We start from the raw sequence: 16,216 nt of genomic DNA on the forward strand, positions 1-16,216 counted from the left end.
TCAAAGTTATAACAAATGCAATGGATAAGCCTTGATAAATACTTGGATCACAAAACAAGAACTACAAATGACATTTTGGGGAAATCGAAGTGAGCTGTATTTTAGATATTATATTAAGCCAACAATTAATTTCTTAATAAGAAAATCATATGATTGTGTCAGAGAATATTCCTGTCCTTTGGAGAGATTAAACAGGAAAGTGTTACAGCTTCATCTTACTTTTAAATACTTTTAGAAAATGATGCTTTTAAGAAAAAGATATATGTAAAAACAAAACTGTATAGATTCCCAAATTTCCTATTCATTCTTTATCTCTTATTGATTACAAAGCACTTTTGCAATTTGGTTCTATGAAAGAACCTTATTTCTTCCTTTCCATTATCACATGAAAGAAATTTATCCCAACAATGAAGCAAAAAAGTGCCCGAACCAGAGTCTTTTTAATCACAAAGTCTAGCTGGAGAAGATGCTGCTCTCTGGGCCTGTGCTGTGACACAGCAGGTAAAGCCAATGCCCACAGGGCCAGCATCCATATGGATGCCAGTTCATGTCCTGGCTGCTCCATTTCCTATCCAGCTCCCTGCTAATGTGCCTGGGAAAGCAGCAGAAGATGGCCCAGGTGCTTGGGCCCCTGCACCCATGTGGGAGACTCGGATGAAGCTCCTGGCTCCTGGCTTCAGCCTGACCCAGGCCTGGCTGTTGCAGCAATTTGGGGAGTGAACCAAGCAGATAGATTCTTTCTTTTTCTCTCTCTCTCTCTCTGCCTCTGTCTCTCCCTATCTGCCTTTGAAATAAATAAATAAATCTTAAAAAAGAAACACTTACTAAATAAACGAATATTGTGTTTAAAAAAAAAAAAAAAAAAACAAAGATGCTGCTGCGTGAGTGTGTCTGGGGACTACGTGCCCCTGGCACTACTCACCTTCCCCAAGGCAGTCAGCAGATGAAAGTCGATGCTCTCTCTGTATCGGAGGATCTGAAGGATTCCATCCAAGTACACCTGGTCTTTACTGAAACACCCTGAGGAAGAAAAAGAGTGCTTATTTCTGAAACTGTATAATGCACACAAAAAAGTAAAGCTGCTTTGGCAAACAGCCCTTTTCAAAAGGTTAAACACAGAGTTGCTGTAAGACTCAACAGTTCCATGGATATATGCCCAAGAGAAATGGAAACATATCTGAGCAAACGTGTACAGAAATGTTTGCAGCAGCATTATTCCTAGTAGGCAGAAAGCAGAAACAGAAGCAGGCATTTAGCCTAGCAGTTAAGATGCCTAAGTTCTACACTGGTGTGCCTGGCTTCAATTCTTGGTTCTGGCTCCTGACTGCAGCTTCCTGCAAAAGCAGATCTGGGACCCAATGGTGATAGCTCAAGTGACTGGGTTCCTGCTACTCACATGGGAAACCTGGATTGTATTTCCAGCTCCTGGCTCAGGCTCCAGCCACAACCCAGGTGAGATTGTTTCAGGCATTTCAGGGGTAAACAAGTGGATGGGACCTCTGTCTGTCTCTTTCTGCCTCTCAAATAAATAAAAAATTACAAAAATAATCAAGTGGAAACAACCTAAATGTTCATCACTAGCAAACATACAAATCAAATGTGGAATACCAGTTTAGTAGTAAAAATGCTGCAACTTGAGTGAATCTTGAAAACATGCTAACTGAAAGAAGTCAGCCACAAAGATCACATATCACATGATCTCATCTATATGTAATGTCCAAAATAGGTAACTCTACAAAGACTAAAATTAAAAACCACTAAAAGTGGTTGCTTAGAACTGAGGGGGAGGGGAAGAAACAGGAATGACTTTTTTTTTTTTTTTTTTTGACAGGCAGAGTGGACAATGAGAGAGAGAGACAGAGAGAAAGGTCTTCCTTTGCCGTTGGTTCACCCTCCAATGGCCGCTGTGGCTGGCGCACCGCACTGATCCGATGGCAGGAGCCAGGTGCTTCTCCTGGTCTCCCATGGGGTGCAGGGCCCAAGCACTCAGGCCATCCTCCACTGCACTCCCTGGCCACAGCAGAGAGCTGGCCTGGAAGAGGGGCAACCGGGACAGAATCCGGTGCCCCGACCGGGACTAGAACCCAGTGTGCCGGCGCCGCAAGGCGGAGGATTAGCCTAGTGAGCCGCGGCGCCGGCCAGAAACAGGAATGACTTCTAATGTGTAACTGGTTTCCTTTTGGAATGACAAAAACATTCTGTAACTAGTGGTGATGATTTCATAACTTTGTGAATATCCTAAAAACCAGTGAAGTATGGTATGTGAATGTGAATTATATCTCAATAAAGCTTTTTTAAAAAAGTCAGAGAAAGCAAGATTGTCAACAAAACAAAACAAAACAAGCAATTGGTGAATCTAGATGAACAGTATACAGGTGTTTGATCTACATTCTGTTGGACTAAAATTTTCAAAATAAGCTGGGTAAAAATAATGCTAAGAAAATATGGTCTTGGAAAACTGCAATGACCTCACATACCAAAGTCAGACATGCATGGATTCTCCTATTTGGGGATTAAGGTATTACCAAAATTATGAGACAACTTGGCCAATAAGTCAGAAAACCTACAGCCAAGGGACACCCACCTGGTTGGGAAGTATCAGTCCATCCTCTCTTGGCTCGTACACAGTAATCCCATCTTGTATTGGGGTCCTTGACAAACTTGCCAATATCTTTGAAGAGTTCACAGAAGGACATCTGGCTGGCTCGATACACAGTGTAGTAGAGGAGGGCAGCCCTCCATAAAAAGGGGTCTTTTCTGAACAGGACGCTGTGAATACTTGCCAGTCCTTCCTCTGTGGGATTGTTGGGCTTCAGCTCATGTTTCCTACGGCCAGTCCAACTATTCCATGGTTGCTGGAGATTGTTAATACCTCGAAAATAATGTGTGCCTATGAAGAAAAGGCCCATGAGTGACAGTAATGCCATTCTTGCATTACTTGCATAATTCTTCTTCCCCTCCTCAGAAAAAAATTCTACCAACAATTCTAAAACCAAAATGCTGTGTGCCTAAAAACAACTTAGTTTTCTAAAGAGAAGAATCAGAAACTTGAATTACTTGAAAAGAATCTTACATTGAACTGAACCTCTCAGTTATGACGGTAGAATTGAAATGCAGATGATTTAAATGGCTTTCTAAGCCTAGCACAGCTAAACAGTGCCCTTAAATGGTTTGAAATGAGACAGAAATGTATCACCTTTAGTTCAGCTGAAGCTGAACCACCATGACTGTTTGGGAAATACTAAGAAAAAACACATCCTAAAAGAGTACTTCTTTCGGGCTAATTCCTGATATTACAAATGAGCAAATGGAAAAGGGTCACCAGTACCTATTTCATGCCTCAGCATTCCCTCCAGCCAGTGCTCACGTGCAGTGGAAACATTGATGGTTAGAGTTGGACATCCATTCACTACTGTCATTGAAGCTCGGGAAAGCAGATCCTCAGTGAGATGAACCACAATCTAAGGAAGAACAAAACAGACACCCACACATAAAACAACAGGGCAAGAAAGCTTTCACCAAAAACAATGGACCCAGAAACTTAAGACTTGTGTTTTTGTTGTTGTTGTTGTTTACAACGACACTGACTCTCCAAGAAATCTAGAAGATGAAAGGTGCAGTCACCTTTGAACCTCCTAATTTTGATCCTTTGGGGGAACTCAAGACTCCTTCTTGGGTTGAAGAGAAAGTAGACGGCTGTGCTGAGAAAGACAGAAGATTTGGTGTGTCTCAAATACAGTCCCTGGCTAACAAGACGCAAGTGAAGGTACAGGAGCCAGAGTCTTGCTAGCTCAACAGGGTAAATTTCTTAACAATTTTTATAAAGTGATTCATATAATTTCACTTGCAATGCAGAAACGGCAGAGAAAAGAAGAAAACAGTATGAAACTGAAGAGTCTTTTCAGAGTATGCATTTTCAAATTATGTGGTTTTTGAAGGCCCCTTCTATGTATAGATTTCTATTTTTTGTACCGAAATAAGCATTTTTTTTTAAATTCCATTCTTCCACAAATTCTTTCTTTTAGGGCCCCTCATGTTTAGTGAGAAATCTGGGTGACTAATTTCATGAGTAAAATAGGGTTGGGCAAAAAAAGCTTGCAGAAATAAATAAGTTAGAATGCCAAGTCAGTCCTCGTGTTTCCCATGGTTCCTACCTCTCCCAAGCAGCCTTCCTTCATCATGTACTTCCTGACATGACTCCAGATTCGAGTTTTGGAGAGCAAGCTACCACCAGTGGCTTGTTCAAATTTTTCATAACTTCCGTATTTCTGTAAAGTTAGTTCCATGATATTGATGGACTGTAAAAGAATGAAACTGTATAAGTAAATAACCTCATATTACTTTGAGATGAGTAGTACCATAAATATCATTATTCTTATTTACTGTGATCTGATACCTAGACTAAATTGCAAATAAGCGCCACATTTTTCTAATCCTAAACGATTCCCACTTATTTTCACAAATTTCAACAAAAGCCTGTGCACTCTCCTTTACATAGAGATGGAGAGGCTCAGGCTCGTGCTCAGGTACTCAAGCAGGTTTAATATCTAAGAGTCTAATCAGCTGGAACAGAAAGGCTCCTTGCTGCCCCGAGAGCACCTGGAAGTTTGGCAGGAGAAATGAGTGGAAAGTGTCTCCACACATCGCTCCGTTACAGTTCTCTCTCAGATAAAGAAAAATCGGACTTCTGAAAACTGGAAGAAGGATCAACCAGTCTCCCTAACAATCCAGAAAATCTGTTGTTTTCTTGAGCAGCTCTTGTTGCAGAAAACAACATGAATAAGAAACCTTTGGGGCTGGAGCTGTGGTGCTACAGGTTAAGCCACTGCCTGCAGTGCTGGCATCACTGGCTCCAGTCACAGCTTCTCCACTTCCGATCCAGCTTCCTGCTAATGCACCTGGGAAAGCAGCAGAAGATGGTCCAAGTGCTTGGGTCCCTGCCACCCACGTGGGAGACCCAGAAGAAGCCCCTGGCTCCTGGCTTTGGCCTGGCCCAGTCCTGGTCATTATGGCCATATGAGGAGTGAAAGAGCAGACGGAAGATTCTCTGTTTCTCTTTCTCTCTCTGTAACTCTTTCAAATAAATACATAAATTTTCAAAAACAAAAAACAAACAAAATAAAAGTGGGCCAGTGCTGTGGTGTAGCAGATAAAGCTGCCACCTGCAGTGTTGGCATCCCATATTGGCACTTGTTCAAGTCCTGGCTGCTCCTCTTCCAATCCAGCTCCCTGCTAAATGCACCTGGGAAAGCAGTAGAATATGGCCGAAGTGCTTGGGCCCCTGCACCCATGTGGGAGAAGAGGAAGAAGCTCCTGGATCCTGGCTTCGGATTGGCCCAGCTCCAGATGTTGCAGCCATTTGGGGAATGAACCAGCACAAGATGTTTCTCCTTCTCTCTCTCTCTCTCTCTCTCTCTAATTCTGCCTTTCAAATAAACACATAAATCTTAAAAAAAAAAAAAAAAAGAAACCTTTTATCTTTTGTTCACAGTAGGATACCTTCTACTTTTCATCCTTCATAAATTTTTACAACAAAGCAGTAAGAAAGTTGAGGTATTTTTCTCCAAAGGCACATATGCAGGCTGGAAGGCTAAAAACAAAATAAAACTGGTAATGAATCACAATGTAATTCACCAGTATCAGTGGGAAGGCCACAAGAAAAGAACATGTAAGAAGAAAACTGCTCTTCAATGGCCTTTTGGGAAAGAAGCTGGATAACTCAAATATATCTTACATGAACTGTGAAACAAACTAGAAAATTCTTATACATGTCATATAAAGTCTGTAGTTCATAGACTGTCACTGGCGTAGCAAGGATGTAAGGTACAAGCTCTAGAGTTGGACCACCTGAGTTGATACCCTGGCTCTGTCACTTCTGACTGTGATACCTTGGGTGAGTCACTAAACTTGTGACTCAGTCTCCTCATTTATAAATGGGGATAATAATAACAATGTCTACTTCGTGGTTTTGATGAGGAAGTTTAACCGACTCTTGTAAAGCAGTGTCTGAGACATAACAAGACAACACATGCTAACTATCACATCACCACCAGTGTGTTATCATTGCTGTTAACTGCCGCTGACACAGACAACCTGCTTGACACAAAACTGCAGAAAAGCTCACTTACTACAAACTGGAACTCAACATATATATCATATATACCAGAAGAACATAATTACTAATAAACCAAGCATGTATCATAAAGTTATCACAATAAGCAATACCCTCAGTATGTTTTGCCTTGCTGATTTACTGAAACTATTATTGAAAGGTTTACCCTTCAAAGTGTGGTCCAAGGGCTAGCACCTCTGGTGTGGTGTGGGAGCTGGTTCCAAACACAGATTTGAGGCCTCCTATTACCCTTATGCCTACTGAATCAGAGGGAGAGGCACAAGGAACAAGCTCCTCCCTCTACTTGTTTATCCCCCAAAGTGCACACTGGCCCTGATGGGGCTGGGGCTAAGGTCTCAAGCAGGGAACACAATCCAGGTTCCCCACGTGGCTAGCAGGACTCCAATTACTTGAGCCATCATCCCTGTCTCCCAGAATGTGCACTGGGTAGAAGCTGCAGCCAGGAATTGAACCAGCTGTCTTAACTGCTAGCCTAAATGCCCACTACAAGATCCCCAGGTGATTCAAGTGCACAGTAAAACGTTAGAAAGGGGACAAGCACTGTGACACAACCGTCCAGATGTTGCACTGGATGCCTGAATCACATGCCAAAGCATCTGGGTCCAAATCCCTGATCTATTTGCATCCAGCTTCCTGCTAATGTGCACCCTGGGAGGCAGCAGGTGAGGGCTCAACTAATTAGATGTCTGCTACCCACATGGGAGACTCAGATGGGAGTTCCAGATCATGGCTTCAGCCTGGCCCAACCATTCATTCGGGGAATGAATCATCAGAATGATTTCTGTCACTCTGCCTTTCAAATAAAAATAACTAAGTAAATGAATAAATAAAACTTTTTTTAAAATGTGAGAAAGATCTCACAAAAATACATATTTTTGGTTTACTTGCTGATTTTGTTTACTGGTCAGCAATTTGGAAATCTGACCATCATTCACGAGCCACTTCAATATCATGTGTTAAAAAACTCTCAACTGCAGTTTTCACCCAGTGGAAAATCAAATACAGCGGAGACAGTAACACGATATGAAGTAGGGTGATGCTGTGGGACTGGAAGTCAGGAGACCTGGTTTTAGGTGAGTCCTCACCATTTGCTGACTGTGTGATCTTAGGCATGTCCTTTTACCTTGCTCAGGTTTAGTTTCTTCAGTGGCAAAATGGAGATGAAAATCTTTGCCTACTCACCTAACCGGGTTGCTGCAGGGACAAAGTGGGGAGGAGGGATGTGACTGTGCTTTGCAAACTACCTCCCCTCCGAATGCACACAGTATTTAAGCTTTTCCGGAAGATTGCTAGGTTTTAATTTTAGAAATGTAAGATATTGGTTTGCCTTCCAACTTTTTATTCAAGGTAATGTTTTCTTTACCTTACTAATTAATCCCTAATCCCAACCCTTCCTTCACTCCTCCTCTTTTCAGAAAATTCTAAATAAAATCTAGAAGCCCCCCCCCCCATACTGAATAACTCCTAGGAGATCAGACAGTCTTTTTCTGTAAGCCAGCATTTTTCAAACTGTTTTTTAAGGCAAAGAGATCTGCAAGATATTTGTTAAAGGGTTCCACGGCCAAATGAGTTTGGAAAATATTGGATGAAATAAAGTTAAACAAAAGACTCTTCCTAAGCCTTTATTGTGATACTATGTATGGTAAAACTTGGAAAAGAATATAATAATATGTGTTTTCTAACTTACATAGACCCTTTTTCTTATTTGGCGTTCCTCAGAACCGTTGAAAATGGTTACTTCAGATAATCATGGGACACACACACACACACACACAGCTACTTTGAGACCCTCAGAATGGAAAGCAAACTTGTAAACACTAAATGAGTTTTTCAATTGTGGCTATTTCTCTCTGGTACCAACTAAATATATAAAGATTTTTCATGACTCAATCAGGTCATTGGGCCTCATTTAAGGTACTGTAGCCACAGACTAATGGAGACCCTAGAGCGGTGGTCACACAGTTAAATACTTTCAACTAACTGGATGCAGTAGCCACTGTGTAAAACTATTGCTTATAAGAGCAACAGAAGAGCATCTTCACAGTTCAATGTTTTAAAAAGCACTGTACTGGCCAAACAAAAGATATGAGACAGGCTAATCTGGTCCCATGGGCCACAAATTTGGACCCACTGTTTATAAAGTTCCTCACTAAATTTCTAGCAAATCAGCAAAAAAAGACCACTCATTTATCTATGAATTCACTCATTCATTCATCTTTATGGTCACTTGCTATGTGCCAGTCCCTTTACCTCCATGTTTTTTAGAATCTGGATCCCTGGCCTATTACTAGAATGGAGAGATGAGACAGAAATAGATATGGTATACTAGTACTTTTACAGAGTTTTATAAATATTGTGAGGTCACTGAGAGAAGATAAATAGAAGTGCAGTATTAGAGGGAAGGGGGCATTCCAGGCAAAAGGGAATGCAAGTTGAGTATCACTAACACTGAAACTCTGAGCACAAATATGATGCCACAAGTAAAAAATTCTACACATAAAACTGGTTTATGTGAAAAAATTTTAAAAATATTGTGTGAAATTACCATCAAGCTATTTTATAAGGAGTATATTATATTGTACATATGTAGGACCCAGGAAACAATCTCAGACATTGAGTTTGCTTTCAATGAATGACACAGCCAGGCAAAGAAAGAAAATGTCACCCTGCATTCTTTCCTACTCCCCTGTCCTTGGTTCTCCCTGTCTGCATTTTCATTTGTCAGGGTTGGGGGAGTCTGGATGCACACAAGGGAGAGTGGGAAAATGAGAAGGGAACATTACCAGGATAAGATATTTATAAGCATAAACAGCTTAGTACTGACTATTCTTTCAACCCTTACAATGGAAAAAGTAGATATTCAAGCCGTTTTGTAGGTAAGACCCTGTTAAGATAAGAACCTGAGAATGTGCACATTAGTCTAGCTTTCAAAAGTAAATGAAGAAAGCATTTCAACAAGTCATCCAGGCCCTACCTTCTTCCAAGAACACACAATCTGATTAGGGTGTTCCCGGTAAGAAAATCTGCCTTGCAATTAGGTTAAGAAATGACTCCACTTCTCCAATCTGACACACAAAGCTACCATGGAACATTCTGAGCTCCAAAGAATCTTTTAAAAAACCTTCTAACTTAAAGGTATGTGAGATCTCTGTGATTTGCTAAGCAGAAAATCATGCCTTCGAGGGGCGGTTTAATTTGAAGAAGGCTTCTTTTCCTGCCCTTCATTTTTTCGAGAACATGAGGACTACTGCAATCTAGTACAGTTACAACTTATCCTTAAAGAAATTTTATGCTAGTATATCCTATTAGTGAAGGCAGTTTATTTCTAATTTTTTCTTATCAAAACAGGAAAAGAATACCTGCCTTGTTTTTGAGCATAGTTTATGATTTTATGTGTTCATCTATTATGTGTGCTTTTTAATATAACAATGAATTGCCTATTCCATTCATAATATAAACTCTAAAATCATCTTTAGAAGGCTCCATTTAAAAGGCTTTATATTCTGCTAATTATTTGTCCTTAACAGAATGGGGCCCATGCCTAACAGATCTGGAAAATCTGGCAACCAACAAATGAATTTCTTGAGCTGGGCACCTGCTTGTTGAGTTAAATTAGGTATCAATGTTTACAAACTCAAACACTTCATATAAAAAAAATCAGCTTTATAAACCCTGAAAATGAAATAACCAGGATCCAAACTGTGGTTCAAGCTAAATGCTGGTCTCCAATTTGCTACTGTGCCCAAGCAGCTACCTGCAATCATTTATGACCCTGCCCAGAGCCTGTAGTCTCCTGAGTTTGTGATCCCACTGTACCATGATTACATAAAATTCATTGACCAGGAAGATAGAAATCAGAATTTCTTTCCTAATATAATGAAGTTGGTCCCTCTAGGTACTTAGAGGGACCAATAAACTCTATAAATGTAAATACATTGCTATGTATAAATAAACTCTATAAATGTAAATAAACTCTATAAACTCTATAAATGCAATAAACTCTATAAATGTAAATACATTGCTATGGCATAGAATGTTGTGTATTCTGTTGCTTCTATACAGAAAAAAGATAAGCTGTCAGAATCAGAATCCTTTCTTGTTCTCTATTTTAAATACCCCTGAGATTTTCCAGTAACTACAAAGTTAACCTGGAAGCATGGGACAATTAATTTGAATTAATTTTTTGAAGTGATAAAGAAAAAATTAGGACACTAAAGTTAAACAAGCATATCAAATTTTTCACTTAAATATATAATATACATAGGATAAATTAACATTGGGGCAGGCATTTTGGCATAGGGAGTTAAACTGACGCCTGCTACGCTGGCACCCATATGGGTACTGGTTTGAGTCCTGGCTGGTCCACTTCTGATCCAGCTCCCTGTTAATGGTCTGGGTAGGCAGCAGAGGATGGTACAAGTGCCCCTGCACCCACATGGGAAACCCAGAAGAAGCTCCTGGCTTTGGCCTGGCCCAGCCCTGGTCGTTGTGGCCATTTGGGAAGTGAACCAGCAGATGGAAGATTTCCCTTTCTCTCTCTTCCTCTCTGTGTAACTCTGCTTTCAAATAAATAAATATATTTTTTTTTGAAGTACACTAATATCAAATTACAACCTACCTCTTAACTAACATGGCTGTAATAGAAAAAGGCTTTTTGGAGAGACATCAAACACCTTTTGTAAAATGAACTATTTCTTGTAGTTTTCTTCCCAACAGTGCAACTATACTCATTTGCTCATGGACATATCTGTTTATAAGAAATCAAAATACCACTCAGTGTTTTATTATTAGAAAGCTGATATGTTTGTTCTCAGCATAATTATGATTTTGTTCCAGCTGGAACCCCTGCTTGCTCTGAGGTACACAGTGCTCTGCCTGTGCAGGCAATGTCTCTCCCTCCCTGGACGGTACCTTACCATGACCTCTTCTATTTAGGCCACCTTCTAGATGTCACGGTTTTTTCTGTGACCGGGGCCCATATCATTAAGTGGCGTAAATGTTCATGTGAAATCTCCCAGGAGCAAGCGGCTTCTTGTGGGGGATGCCTCACACTGGGGGATGCCAGAGACACGGGAGGTTGCTCCTTATTTATTCCTTCAAGTATCCATCTTGCTCGAAGACAAGCAATTTATATATTTCCATATTAAAATGAAGATGCATTGTAAAATATAATGCAAAACTCACAATTAGGATAACATTTAATTTTAAGATAAAACATAGATCTCTGCATACCAATTATATTATCAGATTATGAAACTCAGCTGGACTGTTGGCTGGGGGCTGGCGACGCCTCAGGGTGGAGACCGCAGACCATGAGACTGCTTGGTCACGCTGGAAAAACCCAGGTTTTTGAGTTCTGGAGACCAGCCCTGAAGCTGTTGTTTTATTAGCTTCACAGCTGGAGAGGAGAAGGATGGATAAGGATCCTTCAAGAAGCTCACAAGAAAATAGATTTGATAGTTTATTTAGATGCAAGGAATACTGAAATCCATGCAATATACATTTTCCATGAATTTTTTGAGATCACTCATATGACACGATGTTAAAAATCACTCAGATGCAAATAGAAATTTAAGTATGTTTTCTAGAGTCCTTGTATGAGTTTCTTTTATTTGATTAAAGTGGTTTAACCAGCAGATCCGGCACTTACTGAGAGCATTCTTACAAAAGTGGCATTTGAAGCCAGCTAGGGTCGCTGGTGCTATTTAGTTTAAATCGTTCCGAGGTTACGTTTGGTCTCCTGAAGCTGGAAGTAGGGTAGAATAAAGGTGTAAAGCCACAGGCCAAGCAGTGTCAGCTCCCCATCCGTGGGGCTGCCAATGCTCCCAGACTGCCTTCAAGGGCAGGGAGCATTCGCTCTGACTGTACAATGGGAAACCTCCTTCTTCCCTCCAAATCAAAGTGTTGAGGAATTGGGGCTGGCGCTATGGCACAGCGGGTGAAGCCGACGCCTGCAGTGCCAGCATCCCATAATGGTGCCAGGTTGAGTCCCAGCTGCTCCTCTTCTGATCCAAGTCTCTTCTATGGCCTGGGAGAGCCGTAGTTTATTTCCCAAATACCTGGCTGTGAGGCAGGGGGAGGGGTGGTGCCAAGGCTAGGAGCCAGAAACGCTATCGGGTCACCCATGTGGCAGGAACTCAACTGTTTGAGCCACCACTGCTGCCTCCCAGGGTCTGCATTAGCAGGAAGCTGGAAACAGGAGCCAGAGCTGCGTATTGAACACAAGTACCCCAATGATGGAATGTGTACATCTTAATAGTATCTTAACCACTGGGTGAATTGTCCATCCTACAGATAATTTTCAAAATTTCATCATTTCCTCTTTAAATGACTGTTTATTTGATGATGATCAATAATTTTAGTGAAGCATTAACAAGTTCATGGGCAAAAATCAAGCTTAAATCCCCCAGCTGTCTATAGGAGCCTAACCAAGCAAGCTAATACAGTACAACAGGGAGAACCACAGATTGCTGGCTCCAAGGCAGTAAAAAAATCAATTAGAAAGCAAAAACACAGCCTGGGCTCACCAACATTTGTTTGTGTGCTGGCTAATAAGCCACAAATTTGTTAACTCCTAAATGAAAGTCTGGAACCACAATCTGAAGCTTTTTCCTATTTTAGAATATTATTGATATTACTTTATATTTAAATAGTAGTTTATATACAGGGATACTGCTCACCTGACTTATCATAGATCTATATACAAATAATTGGAATTTCTTTGTTTTTGCTTTTTGTTTATAAGATCACAGGTCATTGTTTCAGCTACATAAAAATGAAATACCATTACTAAAGTGGCATCTTACCTGCTTAAGGAATCGATCTGATGCATTGCTGTGCTTAGCTAACACACTTGATAGAGCAGGATTAGCGTATTCAAATTGAGGATTGTAGGTATAGTCAGACCTGAAGAATCTGAGTTTTTCTTTTTCTAAGTTGGTGGGCTTTATAGCAGTCAATATACAAAATTTCTTCCCAGAGAAATCATCGCCTTTTTCAAAGCTTCTAGACAGCTGAGGCTGCTGCTTTGGCTTTGGAAGAGTAGAGAAATAGTGCCTCTTGACTTTGCTTTTTGGCTTAGGTGGCAGTACTATGCTGCTCCCTGTAACAGAGATATCATGCATAAACTTAACAGGACTTGACACTGAACTAGTGACAAAAACAGCAGGCTGCCTCTCTAGGCAGTACCAAGTACCACTGCTCATCACAGGCACGGGGGTTTTCATCCTACGAGGATCTTTACTACGAGAAGAGCTAGGAGATTTGCTGGGCTTTCTACATCTTTTGGAGTAGGTGGAGGATGACTGTTTTTGTGAATGATGCTTTTTCTCCTCCTTGCTCTGCAGTAGGACATTATAGCTACTGGTTCCAGTTGTGAAAATATCCTTTAGAATTCCAGAGGACAAATGTGAAAGGCTTCTTTTGCTGTCAATGATCAAGGATTCTTCTGCATTTAGAACAGACTTCTTGGCAAGTTCTTGCTCAGGCCAGTGAAGTTTTTCTGTGTTAATAAATAAAATCAAAACAAAAGAATAACAAAGATAACAGATGAAGCAAATTGCTTATCATATAAAAAGTAAGCTGAAGGGTCTATAAACTTTATAATTTTGTAACAATTATTACAAAAGACATTTGAAAGATCAAAAGGACATATTACTAAACTTTGGTCATGCCAGCTACTATCATTTCTCTTCTCTGAGTGTATATATGTTACATTATCTATAAAAATCTCAGCTTCAAATCATTCAGATGATCAAAATCTAAAATTGATATGATGTAATACATATAAATAATCTCAATACTCAATTTATCAGAGTGTAGATTTCACAGAAAGGATATACTTTCAATGGCATTATTAATATTAAAGTAAAACTCAAGGTACTTTCAAAAGCCAATATGATCTTGAAATTTACAACTATATATAAAGGGATCCATCAGTAAAACAAGGACAGCAATGCCTTATTTACCTCAAAAATCATTTCTAAGTGACAAAGTATATGAATTTGTCTAAACTCTAGCTTATCTGAACAAGACTCCAGCTCAAGTCCTGTTAACAATATTTATTGAATAAATAAATGAATGAATAAAAACCCTAAATATGTCATTTTCCAACCACTCTTGATAAACAGGTTACTTGCAGTTCCGGAATCATTTATATTCCTATGAGGAGATCGCTGCAGAAATATAAAGTAGAAAGACCTAAACCAGCAGTTCCCAAGTGACGGTGATGTTAGCCTCCAGAGGACATCTGGCAATGTCTGGAGACATTCTGACTGTCACAACTACAGAGGAGTGACTGGCATGCAGTGGGGAAAGGCAAGGGATGATGCTAAACATTCTTTAGCGCACAGGACAGTCTCCTACAATAAATACTTATCCCAACATGTCAACAGCTCAGTAAATAGAACAGTGAATAGAACAGTGGTGATTCCGTTCTAAACATTCATTTTAAAGCCCAGTGGTCATAGGGTTTAGGGCAAACAAACAGTAGTAGGTCAAAAGTGGGTAATAATCCAAATATGTAAGGTACTTAAAATCCTTTTACCTAAATTTTCTAGGCCAGCATATGAAATTTGAATTCTGATGGCTAAAAGATAACATGAAAGTATGAACCCAGGGGAGCTATTTATCTATTATATGTACAAATTTACAGGCAGGAGCTAGATTGCACAGGGTCCTGCTGAAGGTAGATTGTTAAAAAAGAAGCTGTTTTATAAATGTCAAAGACTTAATCAGTCAAAAATACCAGGCCAAAAAAAAAAAAAAAAAAACAAACTGTCATCACAGGCTAGTAGGGCCCAGTTTCACAGCAGTTTGACTTGACTGCTGTCAAATGATAGTCTAGATCATTGTCAAATGATAGTCCAAACTGGACAGGCTAGGCAAAGGAGCTAAGGAACACCAGGACACAAGTGCAGCCCAAGAACAATGTCAGTTTCCCTAAAAAGATACAGGTTTAGGTGACAATGAAAGGAAGACTGAAATGGACACTGACAGGGAAGAGAGATAAAGATAAGTCTGTCATAGCATAGAGAAGTAGGGTAAGGACTGGGTGCAGTCAGAAAGGTAAAGGGAGGGACTCAGGTTTCTCACATGTGACCATCTTTATTAATGAAAAGGGAAAGAGGTACACCAAATGAAAGCAAGCAATGGGTGAAACTAAGAATTCCTATTTTGATGACTCATACATGCATGTTGTGCTGATTTTTACAAACAAAACAAATACGCAATGTAAAAATGCTTTCTTGGTTCTGAAGATTTAGCAGCTTTGTGACCAAAGAACTCTATGAGTTATTTTATTTTGTCATAAAGCATCAGTGACCTCCAAATTTATTATTATTATTATTATTTTTGACAGGCAGAGTGGATAGTGAGAGAGAGAGACAGAGAGAAAGGTCTTCCTTTGCCGTTGGTTCACCCTCCAATGGCCGCTGCGGCCGGCGCACCGCGCTGATCCGAAGGCAGGAGCCAGGTGCTTCTCCTGGTCTCCCATGGGGTGCAGAGCCCAAACACTTGGGCCATCCTCCACTGCACTCCCTGGCCACGCAGAGAGCTGGCCTGGAAGAGGGGCAACCGGGACAGGATCGGTGCCCCAACCGGGACTAGAACCCGGTGTGCCGGCGCCGCAAGGCGGAGGATTAGCCTAGTGAGCCGCGGCGCCGGCCTCAAATTTATTATTTTGTCCCATGCAAACAACCCATACTCTTCAGGATAGTAAAATTAAAAAAAAAAAAAGAAAAGAAAAACAAAAAACCAAAACAAACAAAACAAAGTCCCAAACCACCTGCCAAAACACTGTGCCACTGTGCGGTGTGGAGGGGGGCAGGGTGACAGTGTGTGCCTGACAGAACTCCTCTCCCCGGGAGCTGCAGCATTTCAGTGCACTTGTTAATTATCTCCTGCGAGGTTTAGTATCCGTCCTACTGAAGCTCCATGTGCTGCTGGGGAGATCAGGAGTGTCAAGGGTACCTTTTTTAACAAATGCCAATCCTGCCAAATGCTGGATATCTCATGAAGTTCAAAGCAGGACAAGTGGTCCTTCAAGAAGGATGGATACAAATTCATCTCTGAGTTACACTGAGT

At 40.6% G+C, this 16,216-nt stretch overlaps 1 protein-coding gene across 4 annotated transcripts in view; it reads right to left on the reverse strand.

Annotated features, from left to right (window-relative positions):
- MATCAP2 (microtubule associated tyrosine carboxypeptidase 2) overlaps positions 1-16,216 on the reverse strand; it is a 41,965-nt gene that overhangs the window by 6,827 nt on the left and 18,922 nt on the right. For 3 of the 4 annotated variants that reach the window (XM_062179020.1, XM_062179021.1, XM_062179018.1), the window contains exons 2-6: positions 12,940-13,634; positions 4,155-4,298; positions 3,329-3,461; positions 2,585-2,890; positions 923-1,020 (exon numbers count right to left, since the gene is read on the reverse strand). In XM_062179020.1, coding sequence (XP_062035004.1) covers positions 923-1,020; positions 2,585-2,890; positions 3,329-3,461; positions 4,155-4,298; positions 12,940-13,359 — 1,101 coding nt within the window. In that variant the 5' untranslated portion in view covers positions 13,360-13,634. The remainder of the gene's footprint in view (positions 1-922; positions 1,021-2,584; positions 2,891-3,328; positions 3,462-4,154; positions 4,299-12,939; positions 13,635-16,216) is intronic. The other variant, XM_062179019.1, reaches the window with a different exon arrangement.

The sequence above is a fragment of the Lepus europaeus genome, chromosome 20 (genome assembly GCF_033115175.1).
Source record: "Lepus europaeus isolate LE1 chromosome 20, mLepTim1.pri, whole genome shotgun sequence".
In the NCBI taxonomy this organism is placed as follows: Eukaryota; Metazoa; Chordata; class Mammalia; order Lagomorpha; family Leporidae; genus Lepus; species Lepus europaeus.